The sequence below is a fragment of the Zootoca vivipara genome, chromosome 10 (assembly GCF_965207765.1).
Source record: "Zootoca vivipara chromosome 10, rZooViv2.hap1.1, whole genome shotgun sequence".
NCBI classification, from domain to species: Eukaryota; Metazoa; Chordata; class Lepidosauria; order Squamata; family Lacertidae; genus Zootoca; species Zootoca vivipara.
Window position 1 is genome coordinate 38,313,329 of NC_142593.1, and position 12,167 is coordinate 38,325,495.

General features: G+C 40.7%; 1 protein-coding gene across 5 annotated transcripts in view; it reads right to left on the reverse strand.

Moving 5' to 3' along the window:
- KIF2A (kinesin family member 2A) overlaps positions 1 to 12,167 on the reverse strand; it is a 47,083-nt gene that overhangs the window by 6,923 nt on the left and 27,993 nt on the right. For all 5 annotated transcript variants that reach the window (XM_035100424.3, XM_035100425.3, XM_035100426.3 and 2 more), the window contains exons 9-16: positions 11,503 to 11,665; positions 9,174 to 9,264; positions 8,667 to 8,730; positions 7,700 to 7,791; positions 7,349 to 7,491; positions 5,138 to 5,342; positions 1,650 to 1,760; positions 13 to 80 (exon numbers count right to left, since the gene is read on the reverse strand). In XM_035100424.3, coding sequence (XP_034956315.1) covers positions 13 to 80; positions 1,650 to 1,760; positions 5,138 to 5,342; positions 7,349 to 7,491; positions 7,700 to 7,791; positions 8,667 to 8,730; positions 9,174 to 9,264; positions 11,503 to 11,665 — 937 coding nt within the window. The remainder of the gene's footprint in view (positions 1 to 12; positions 81 to 1,649; positions 1,761 to 5,137; positions 5,343 to 7,348; positions 7,492 to 7,699; positions 7,792 to 8,666; positions 8,731 to 9,173; positions 9,265 to 11,502; positions 11,666 to 12,167) is intronic.

The window sequence follows — 12,167 nt, forward strand, 5'->3', positions numbered from 1 at the left end:
AAATTCTCATACCTGTTCGCATATCTTAGTGTGTTTAGAGTATTTTCACAAGATGCCATCCCTGGAGAAATAGTAGCAATCTGGGAGGAAAAGATATCAAAAGTTATTTTCCAAGGACAACAACAGTCTAGAGCATATGCACAAATCTGCATTATTACTTAAAAGAAGGAAATATTTATTAAATTTATGCACACTGAAAAATATTAAGTATTGTGTTCAAGTAAGCATTTGATAGTGAAGTGATTCATATTATGTGTTAAACCTATTTTCAGTTTTAAATGAATCCACATTTTAGAGCACCTACCCATACAATATGGTATCTTTCTAATACATTATATTTCCAATCTCTCCATCACCACCCAATTTCATTAGGGAAGAGTGCTGCTTTCCAGCAGGAATTGATATATGCAACAAACATGAATACTTGTCTCCACTTTAATTATTATTTCTTGACTTACTTCTTCACTTCTTACCATTATTAATATTTGGTGACCCTTGAGAAAGAAGATAGCATTAATTCTAAATCAGAATAATCAAAATGATGAAGGTAAGATAGCATGGGCAGCCTTCTTTATTTTGTTTTAAACAAACAGGGCCTAGTTATTCAAGTTGCCATAACAATACTATCAAAAACAGGAACAAAATAAATATAATCACAAACTTTCACAATTTAAATAAGATGTATAGTTGAGTTTCAACATGGCAGTCAGTACCATACACAAAATAGTAAACTAACTTTGGATATAGAATATTGAAAAATTAAAGTTCAGCTGCCCAAGTTAGCGTTCTCCATATGAATTTCACATCACACTTGGTAGTCTCACTGCTGTAAAACATAAGGGGCAACCACAGTCTCTCTAACCATACTGTCTCAGTCACAAATACATATGCAATTCTGGGCTGGTTCGAACAGAATTACTCTATGTACAAGTAACAGGGCAGTAATTTGCACAACGCATATTTGGAAATAGGATACTAGCATATGCAGGGCAGAATAACCTCCACAAGTACCTTTTCCGCAAATAAAATGACATTGACTAATGGGTTATTCCAACAGAACCTACCTAAAACAACATATGGAATTTGTTGGAATCTTAAGGACTATAAACACTTCCCATAGAAGAAACTTAATTCTGTTAAGTAGCTTTTGGAACCATATTATGAAACTTGAGCATATCAAGGAGCCATCTTCAAATTGCCCCAAAGGGAAAGATCACACTGGCTATAAAAAAATCTCTTAAGGTATTTTAAAATCCAAGTCTTAAGATCAGTGCTTTTTTCCCTGGGGGGGACGCAGGGGTACGCATACCCCTGAACATTTGTGGCTCTTTGTACTTTTGTCATTTACTGTATTGTTCCCGATTTGAACTATAAAATGGTGATTTTTAAAGTCAAAAAGGGAGTACCCCTAAACATTGTTTTAAAGAAAAAAAGCACTGCTTAAGACCAAGGAAATAATCAGGAGAGAACCAATGGGTCTGGTTGTAGAGCAGTCTGACTTACAGCTAAGGATCGCTATCTAAACATTAGAGTGCCACCTGAGAATACAGCGTTTTCCATCCCTTTTGTATGTAGCCTATGGTGTATTTAAGTTGATCTACTACTAATAGATTGTTGTTTTCTACAGCAATGCAACACACTAAACTTACCATACAGGTGCGAGAGTTTTCTCCTATGAATGAATCTCTTAGGACCTGAGTAAGTTTACTCGCTCTGAATGGAGTATGAGGCTTATTTCGGCCTAAGGCTCTGATGCACTCCTGTAAGAGTAAACATGTTTATGTTTTCTTGCTCCACAGGACACATGCAAAAATATTTATACAAGCGCAAGCAACAAAACCAGATAAATAAACACTGGATGACATGTTGCTCTCATTTAAGCCAGTCTTAAAATATTACGTCAGTTTTCAGTATTTCTAATTAAGAAAAATGCAAATAAACCTCAAGGCTACTGTAGCACAGTAATTAGGCATTGCTAGAGTTTGTGTTTTAAGTCCGAGCACAATATTAACTCTAGACTCTCGTGGACAAATTGAGCTATAGGCAAATGCTTTTAATTGCTACTGTTCTTCACTACGGTACTTCTGGAGCCTTGCAGCACTAGACAAGTCACTTGTATCAGAGATTAAGGAAGAAAGCACTTAATACGACACTGTTATTGTAGGTGCTGTTCAGCATTCTGTAAAAAAACATCTTTAGGCCAGTACTCAGCTTAGAAAGAAATATTTAAAAAAAATCCTCCAGGCTAAAAGTTTCTTTGTGTATAAAATGTAAACCAAGGGAAATGGGTGTCCACTTTGCCTCACAAGGGTTTTCTATGCTAGTTAGGTTCTTACCAACACTGCTCTAATTCTGCAGGGTTTAATACCAAAGGCTAGAAACCACAGGAGGGGAGAATGCTCCTGCTATTGGGTCCTGTGGGATTCCATAAGAATCTGGGTTGGCCACTGTGGGAACAGGATGCTGGACTACAAGGACCGCTAGCCCAGTGTTTCTCAACCAGTGTGCCTCCAGATGTTTTGGGACTACAACTCCCATCATCCCTAGCTAGCAAGACCAGTGGTCAGGAATGATGGGAGTTGTAGTCCCAAAACATCTGGAGGCACACTGGTTGAGAAACACTGCGCTAGCCTGATCTAGCAGACAGTGCTTTTGTTAATAGAGCAACAAACCATGAAAGGGAAAACTAATTAATTTTATCCTCACCTTGTATTTTTTTATTTTTGGCTATTTCACTCTAAAGTAAAATACTTTTAAAGGAAAATGTATGAACATTTTCTAAAGTTAAATAAAAATAAAACTGCTTGAACACCAGACTAGTTTTGTGCCATGGTTCTCAAAGCTTTTTACAAAGGGCTATTTCAGGCACAGGCAAACACGGCCCTCCATCTGTTTTGGGACTACAATTCCCATAATCCCTTATGGGTCCTGTTAGCTAGGGATGATGGGAGTTGTAGTCCCAAAACATCTAGAGGGCCAAGTTTGCCTATGCCTGGGCTATTTCAACGGAAACATTGCCTTGGTCAGGATAGGCCTTCAATCCTGCTCCATGACCTGGGAATAATGGCCCTTTAATCCCAAAAAACCCTATTCAAAAGGCAGCCCTGGATGACTTCATACCCACCCAAGCCTATCTAATCAACTTAAAAGGTTCTGCCTCCCCCCCCTCTCATATCTTTCTGCTCCAGCTAGTGACTGAGGGATCCCCAGTTCCAGACCAGGGACTGAACCTGAAACCTTCTGGTCACAAAGGAGATGCTCTACCATGGAGCTACAGCCATTTATAGTACAGTGGTACCTCTACTTACAGACACGATCCGTTCTAGAGTGCTGTTTGCACCCCGAAAAGTCCGTAAGTAGAGTGCTGCTTCTGTGCGTGCGTGTGATGCAATAGAGTGCTCCTGCACATGCGTGAAGCACGCAGAACACTTCTGCATGTGCGGCGAAACCCAGAAGTATACACTTCCGGGTTTGCCACATTCGCAACCCAAAAATCTGCAACATGAACCTAATGCAACTAGAGGTATGACTGTACATTCCATTTAGGATTAAAGATCAAATCCCAGGAGTGGACATGGCTTATGAAGCAGCAATACAATATGACTTTTAAATAATTCTTCTTTCTTCACTAGTAATACTTAAGTATTTGACCCTTATTTGGTTACAGTAAACAGATTCTGAAATATTCAACAATGGGAAACTCATCGCAGACAACTTCTTATGGGGCAAAGCCCACATTTCAAAAGCATTGAAATGTTTTGACAAATGAACTGGAGGATTTTCAACTCCTTCAGTTTTCTCATGATACAAAGACTGTCAGAAAATGAAGATTAAGTAGTTCAGTTAGAAATATTCCATTTATTCCTGACAACAGTAATTTGGAACATCTGTAGCTGCTTGCTTATTCTTGCTCCCCTATATAATTAATGACATTTAGAAGATGACAAACAAAGCAGAGCAACAGCACAACAGTTCACTGCAGTTAAGTAGAAATAAACACGAAATCTGGATACTTTCCATGCACTGAATTTGCAATGCACATAAATACAAATGCAAAATATGTACATTACAGATATTTAATGCGGAATTAAATCTTTCAGCATGCTACACAAACTGCAGAAATGCATACTGGCAAAATAGCTGCTGTCAGGGGGTTGTTGCGGCTACTCTCGAGTAAAGATGCTCCAGTCCGCACTGTCTTTAACAGTTTTATTCTGCATACTACTTACAGTGCAGAGATAGCAGAAAACATGACCACCTAGTCACTTTCAGAACCCGGCAATGGCTTCCTTCTGCTTCGGGGCCAGCATAAAAGCCTGGGCACCCCGAAATGCCGCCCCTTAGCCCTACGTGTGGGCACGCGCCTCAATTCGGGCGCTGAAAGGAGAGGTCTCCCCTCTTGCTGGCTGGGGCAGCGCCTGGGCTCTGACGTCTCGCTGAGTCCCTCATCCGCTGTCCCTCGACCAGAGCAGTGCCAAGGCTCTGACGCGTCTCTGAGCCCTTCCTGCCCACCCTGTTCCCCAGAGCGTTGCCAGGGCTCGGACGCGTCACTGAGCCCTCCCTCCATTCCGCTCCATTCCTCATTCCCTCCTCCTGACTCGCTGCTCGTGCTATCGCTGGGCGAAGTGCTGGTCAGGATGGGGGGGAGGCTCCCTGTAGGGAGTCCCCCTGACAGCTACATTACAGATAAGGAGGAAATGTGTGACACTAAATTTCAAGCGCTTTAAAATTTGGCCTTTCTTGGAGGAAGCTGTTGTTTGTGTTCAGATCCAATTTATTCACTGAATCTAGCTGCAAAATGTTAAAAGACTAAAGGGCAAAACAAGAGATAGGATTATAAAGCAGGATAAAACATTTTGGTGTGTCTCCATTAGGTATATATTTTGTGCTAATTGCAAGTTGCCCTGTCTAACTGGGTGTTTGGCTTTGGGTAAATCAGTCTCCTGCAGCTTAACCAAGCTCACAAATCAACCACAAAGTACTGCTCAGAGCTCTTTGAATGTACAAATGTAACAACACACATATTAAACATGGAAGGCAAATATCACCTTCAGAAGTTTCTGCATTTGCTGCAATATGGAAAACTGGAGGGGCTTCGGTACAAATACAATGAGAGGCATTTTTTATTTTTATTTACCTTAAGTGCTAAAAGGCTCTTGTTAATTTCAGCACCTTCCAGTCGTGTTTGCCTATCAGCACTGGAAGTGTCAGCTCCTCTTTCGTTTCCAGCCAAGTCAATCAATGAAAATTTACCATGCAGCTTCCCTTTTCTCCTGAGGATGATCTGAAACACTGCATGGCTTCGAGATGAGTGTGCATTTGCAGATGTCTGACCAGATGTTCTGTAGCAAAGGGAGGAGAGAAACAGGATGTAATGCAATTGAATTACACATCACCACGAGGCTTGTCAGGCTTACATTATCTGTTGATAATTTAAAGCACACTTTACGTTCTATTCTAATACAAAACAAACAAGGGGCTCATTTGTAGTACACATATGCCAATTAACCTCTGTCTTCAACTATGGCATGAACTGAGGGAGACGAGCATCTGTGTTTTCCTCTTATACCACTCATTGAACCATATTTGTTTCAATTCACTTAATAATATGTTTACATTTTAGAAGCAAGTATTAGTTATTTTTATTTTACAGTAAACAAAAACAAAGCATCAAGCTAAAAGAAAGAATAAAAACAGTCATAAAGAATAAAATTGCAGGATAATAAAATAATAATCATAATAATCACAGAAAGCTTGAAAAAGAATGAGTGGTATGAAATAAATTCCATAGTGGAATACAGGGTTCATACTAATACCAAACATATGAAATAATCATGATTGTTGCTAAATACTTAGGTATATTTAGTGGGAATGTGCCAACTATGAGCTTGTTTGGTCATGTTAGTCACAAACAGCCCCTAAGCTGAAGCAAAGTCGAAGAAGTCCAAATCACTCATGGTGGCACATATTTTATGAGTCACTTTTTTCAAAAAAGGCCATGAACACTACTTTTTAAAACCATAGATCCGTAGAATAACAAGATGCACCCTTCCATCTTTGAGAGATCACTAGACAAGCGGCAACCAACAGATAAAGAAAAAAGTGTTGATGAGTAAGGTTAATAGTGGTGTCATCAAAAATAGGTAAGAGACGTACAGTAACGTAGCGTCCAGGGACCCCTGATTGTCAACAACAATACCAATCTCTGTTACAACCTCCTTCCAGAACATGTGTACATTGGTACCTTGGGAAGACTCACTTTTTTCCTCCTAAAAAGTAAGAGGAAATGTCTGTGCGTCTTATGGAGCGAATGCGTGGTCCCTGGAGCCGACTTGCCCAGGGGCTAAAGGCAGATCGTGCTTTTTTAAAAAAGAAAGAGCTAAAGAGGGAATGAGCTAACAAGAGGGAATGAGCTGAAAGGAACCCGCTCAGCAGCTGATTGCAAGAGATCGGGGAGGGAGATAAGAGAGCTAGCTCCCTTCCTGGCCCCTCCCGGCTCCTTGCCTAGGCCTCAATTGTTGTCTGCAGAGGGAGACATGTGACTGTCTGGAAACTGTAGAAATAGCTCCCTTTCCTTTCCTATAGAAGAAGCTGCAGAACTGTGAGTTGAACCCCATAAAAATAGGATTTTTCCCTTTGCAAGGAAACTCGGCAACTTTGAGCTGATCCTAAAAAATGGAGCTTTCCCCCTTTGCAAAAAAGATGCACAACTCTGAGCTGAACACCCCCCGCAAAAAAACAACAACACCAGGGCGTTTCCCATTTGCAAAAGAAGCTTCCTCAAATATTTAATGGAGGGGGCAAAGGCATCTAGGCCTCTAGGAGTTGGCTGCTATGCCTAGGACAATTCAAGAAAGCAACATATATTTTTTATTGTTTTCCTCCTCTAAAAACTAGGTGCGTCCTATGGAGTGAAAAATGCGGTAATTCGTTCTGGAGGTCCGTTCTTAGCCTGAAACTGTTATTAACCTGAGGTACCACTTTAGCTAATGGGGCCTCCCGCTGCCGCTGCGCCACCGCCGGATGATTTCTGTTCTCATCCTGACGCAAAGTTATGCAAGTGCTGGTTATGCAAGTGCAGCACAGCTATGCAAGTGCTGGTTATAACTTCTTTTAAGCCTGAACTTGAATATTACAGTCTTAGTTGGAAACCCAGATGTAATAATGTAACATGTCAATAAATTAGCAAAACCTTAAGACAGTAAGCTGATAACACAAATCAACACTGCTCCTAAAAAAAGACACACACAGAGAGAGAGAGAGCTCAGTAGGTGTTACAGAAGAGGAGTTTTCCTCTGGCAAGTAAACTCCCAGGTTGTTGTTTTTTAATAAAAAATAAAAATCCTACCTGCAACTGTTGCCTATTTCAATAAGCTTGAGTACATCTTCAACACATTTAACCTCCCGTTCCTGTAATCCCACCACCTGGACTTGCTGTTTACCATCTTCTAAAACTCTCAATTTCGTCTTCCTGTTCAATAAGTCAAAAACCTTATGCAGGGAGCAAGGGAAAGAGAGGAAGAAGAGATGTTGTTTTATTTAGGGGTCTTTAGAACATTACTTTAGTCCTGTCTGACAAAACAATTCAGCCAAGCGAAAGAAAGAGATCTAAATACAGAGACGAAAACTCAGAACTCCCGACAAAATAAGCTTTGCTAGATTTTATTCTAAAATAGATATATGTGTATGTATCACATACCTTTCCACTATAAATTTCAAAAAATGTTGCATAAACTTGAAGTTCTAGTTTCTTATAGTTTGGTTTCTTCAACATTAAAAAGACATCTCTAGCTGTGAATAGATTAAAAAGATATCGACTGAGTGACAGAAAAATATTAAATGTACAGCTGTTCGAATCACAGAACTGTTGAGTTGGAAGGGGCCTTGAGGGTCATCTATCAACTGAAGCATCCATGACAAATGTTCACATAGCAGCACAGATTGTTCCATGCGGTTAGTCAGTCAATAAAAAAGGAGCATTTGTATAGCGTTTTCACGTGTTTAACATGCATCACATACATTAGCTTTCTGTAATGCAAGCAAGTACCCTATACAATAGGCCATAAATTTACAGGTAAAATTCACAGCTTTTGTTTTGGAGAGAGGCTGATAAAATGCAGAGATTCACAGGATGGAAGCTAGAATGCTTAGACTATAAGCTTTCCAAGAAAGTACATGAAAGGAGGCTTCCCCACCACCCCTCTCCCATAGTAACCCCTCTGTTACTATAGTTCTGTAACTCCAGAAAAGCTACTTCTGATTGTTCTGGAGGCAAGTGGGATGGGGTGCAAGAGGAACTGTCAAAATAGAACAGAAGCACCTTGCAATATGTTTTGGCCTCTTTTCAGCAACTTCCTTTTACCCAGCGTCCCTTCACACCCCAATCCACAGCATAGCTGCCAAGTTATCCCTTTTTTAAAGGGAAATTCCATTATGCTGAATAGGCTTCCTCGCGAGAAAAGGGAAAACTTGGCAGCTATGATCCACAGGCTGCCCTGACCCCCAGAAACAACTTTTTGGGAATGCAGGAACCTGCAGTGGGGTGAAGAAGCAGGCAAGTCCCCTGTATTACATCTCTCAATCTCAGATATTAAGTGGTACCCAAATACCATAAAGTGTACAGGATACAGACTCTTTTGTAACAAGCCCAAAGACAAAGGACATACCTGCTAGTGCATAAATTCCTTTTGAACAGTCTTGGTTCTTTCCCGAAAAATCACCACCCATTGTCTAAAGACAAATATAATACAATAAAATAAACAGCATGAAAACGGCAACTATCAAACGTCACATACTCGTTATCAAGGGTCATGCATGAATAACTATTTTCATTAAGAAGACCCACTGCTTTGTGTAAAAACAACAACTGGATTTGCTCCGTTAAGACACAGATTACTTTAGCATTTTGCAGTGATGGGAACGGTGGACACTCTAAGAATGTATGTGTGTGTTTCTAACTCTAATGAAGTTTGTCGGCAAGCAGCCTTTAAAGTTCCATAAAGTAGGTTCGTTCACAAGTGGGATCTGGGACAAAATGTTACAGTGTATCACCATCCCTAAGAGTTTGCCCTTAAGAGAGTCAATTATGTTGTTAACACCTTAAAAGCTTTTCTAGTTATCAGGTTATAATAAAAGCACTTCAATAGCATGTGTCGCTCAACAGAAATACTTACATGGGTCTTTCCACTGCCTGTTTGTCCATAAGCAAAACATGTAGCCATTCCTCTTTCAAATATTGTTTCTACTAGTGGTCTTGCAGTAAACCTTTAGCACAGAAAAAAAGAAATAAAAGAAATAAAAACGTAGCTATTGTATTATTTTAATCCTTAGATCTCAGGGTGGTTCAGAGCATAAAATACATCATAAAAACACAAAATACATAGTAAAAACAAGAACCAAAGCTAACTAGCCAAAGCAGTTTCTGTGCCAAAACCAGGCCTAAACCCTTGATTGAAATGGATCTAGAAAATCAGTTTCCTCCAATAGTGCCTAATATAATAGCTTTTTAAAACTTTACTAAGAAATAAAGCTTGTATAACCCCATCTAAGCAGAAACATCAAAAACAATCTTTGAAAATGTCTGTTGCAGTTTAGAGGGGGGGGAGTAGTAGAGTACTTTGACACAAATTACATTCAACTTTGGATTCAGCAGCAGTCAGATCTTATTTTCTGCCTTCTAAATAATGGTTTCAGAAGTCCAAAGGAAGACTTTAGGTCCTCCTCCATTCCCATAAGTTGTTTTCTGCAGGCTTCTTTCTCACACTTCCTACAGCAGTGGTGGGAGGGCCAAAGCAAAAAAGACTCGCCTTTTCCCCCTTTGCTGCCCACCCCAGTCACCACTGCTACAGAAACTGCAAAGAAGCTGCTTGCATTTTACAGGTTTTCTTTGGCAGAATTAAACCCCCACTTATTAGCCAGTGAACAGACAGATAAATCTTGTTGTCTTGACTACAGACACCTGTCCCCTCCTAGCAACAGACACTCACAGCCAATGAGGTATTGAATCCTGCCTTCAATCAGCTGACGTCCCAAGTGAAGATAACTGATAGGTAGGTATGGATTCGTGGGCCAAATGGCCTCAGGGGCCAAATCAGACCTCCCCTGCTGGGGGCCAAAGACTGGCTTATAGGCTAAAGCATGGGTAGGCAAACTAAGGCCCGGGGGCCGGATCCGGCCCAATCACCTTCTAAACCCGCCCCGCGGACGGTCCAGGAGGCAGCCTATTTTTACATGAGTAGAATGTGTCATTTTATTTAAAATGCACCTCTGGGTTATTTGTGGGGCCTGCCTGGTGTTTTTACATGAGTAGAATATGTGCTTTTATTTAAAATGCATCTCTGGGTTATTTGTGGGGCATAGGAATTCGTTCATCCCCCCCAAAAAATATATAGTCCTCCCCCCCCCCCCAAGGTCTGAGGGACAGTGGATCGGCCGCCTGCTGAAAAAGTTTGACCTAAAATGATGCACAGAGCCCTTTTGCTCTGCAATGCTGATCCGGAGCTTCTGAACATTTCTGTATTCTCTGTTTGTACTAATTGGTGGGAAAGTGGTAACAATTGATGGAATTGTGGATCCTCCTGATCCTAGAAGGAGACTCAGATTCAAACTGTACCACAAAGAGCAGAGATGGGCAACCTTTTCTGCCAAGGGCTGCATTCCACTTGGGGGTAATTTGTCAGGGGCTGCATACCAAGCAGCAGGCAGGACGGCAGTCATAAGTGGGCGGGACTCATAGCTGCCAAGTCTCCCGTTTTTCGTGGGAAACCCCTGGATTTAATCTGTTTCCCGCTGTTATCCCGAATAGAAAAAAATCCCAGAAATCCCCCGGATTTCCTACCTGCCAGGGAGGCTCCACTTCAGGTTCCGCTCTGCCCATGTCTGGGCACCGGAAATCGGGCGACACTGGCACCGGAAGTCGCTTCTACGCATGTCCAGACATGCGCAGAAGAGACTTCCGGTGCCGCGCCGCTGCTGATCCCGCATTTTTCAGCGGGAGACTTGGCAGCTATGGCGGGACTAACATTTTCTTCTTTCTTTCTTTCTGCCACCTACTCCCTCCCATTACACATTTTTCAAGCCTTTCCTTCCTTCCAAACTAGCTTAAGAGAAGTGGCATTAAAGGAGCCTATTTCCAGACTTATTCTTGCCTCTCTAATATGACTTTGGAAAAATACTAGCCGCTTCTCAAGAAACCCCTAGCAGAGTCTGTTTTTCTTCTGCCCAGATCTTTCAAGTCTGGCCTGCCTCTCCGGTTCCAAATGAGGTCTTAACCCCTTTGTGTAATGATCTTCTGCCTCCAAAAGGGGGGGGGGGGGAGGAAAGACCAGATCAGTGACACAAAAACACTCACACTGGATAAAGCTATTACAGCTTAAATATAACTGTGACGAGGAAAATATGTTCTTTTGGGGGGACAAAGTAGAAAAAGAGACAAACAGAACACGAACTTACTGACAGGAGACAACAGCAACAAACATCAAAATGAGGACAAGGAACACATACCTGTACACCATTTCATTAGGAGTGCTGTCATCAAAGGCATAGTCAAAGCGGAAAGTTTGGTTTTCTAAGTACCGTGTTAAATCCACCTTTTGTTTGGGTTCATGTACCATCACAACATCTTTGCTAGGGATTGTTATTACATCAAGATCTTTCATTACAGTTTCTAAAAAAGCAATTAAATGTGAATTAATTTTTTTTTGGATATACAAACGTCATTGTTGTTAATTAATTGAGACATTAGTCATACATTCAAAATATTTACATCTTTTCAAAGCAATTTATGTGAATCCGGTATTACTATAAAGTGCATCTTTGGAAGAAAAAATGATATGTACATGTATTTTCAGGCTGTTCAGTTTAAACTAGAATCATTTTCAGTCTCTCTTTTTTTTAATCTGCATGCATAAATAGCTTATTGCAAGAACAGTACATAAAGAAATCATTACCCATCTTCAAGGGAACAGGAGATAGCCAACTTGATTTCATCAGTTTGTGCATTCATTAATATTAGCTATTGTTAATTGTATGAAATGCCTGAGTCAGCAACAACATACACAAAGCCCAATGTTCCAAGAGACATGCAAACAAAAGGTGCTTTGTATGTACAGTCAAATGCATTAATGTGTCCTATTTCTGTGAGGGGGAAAAACCCCTCAGGACAGAAA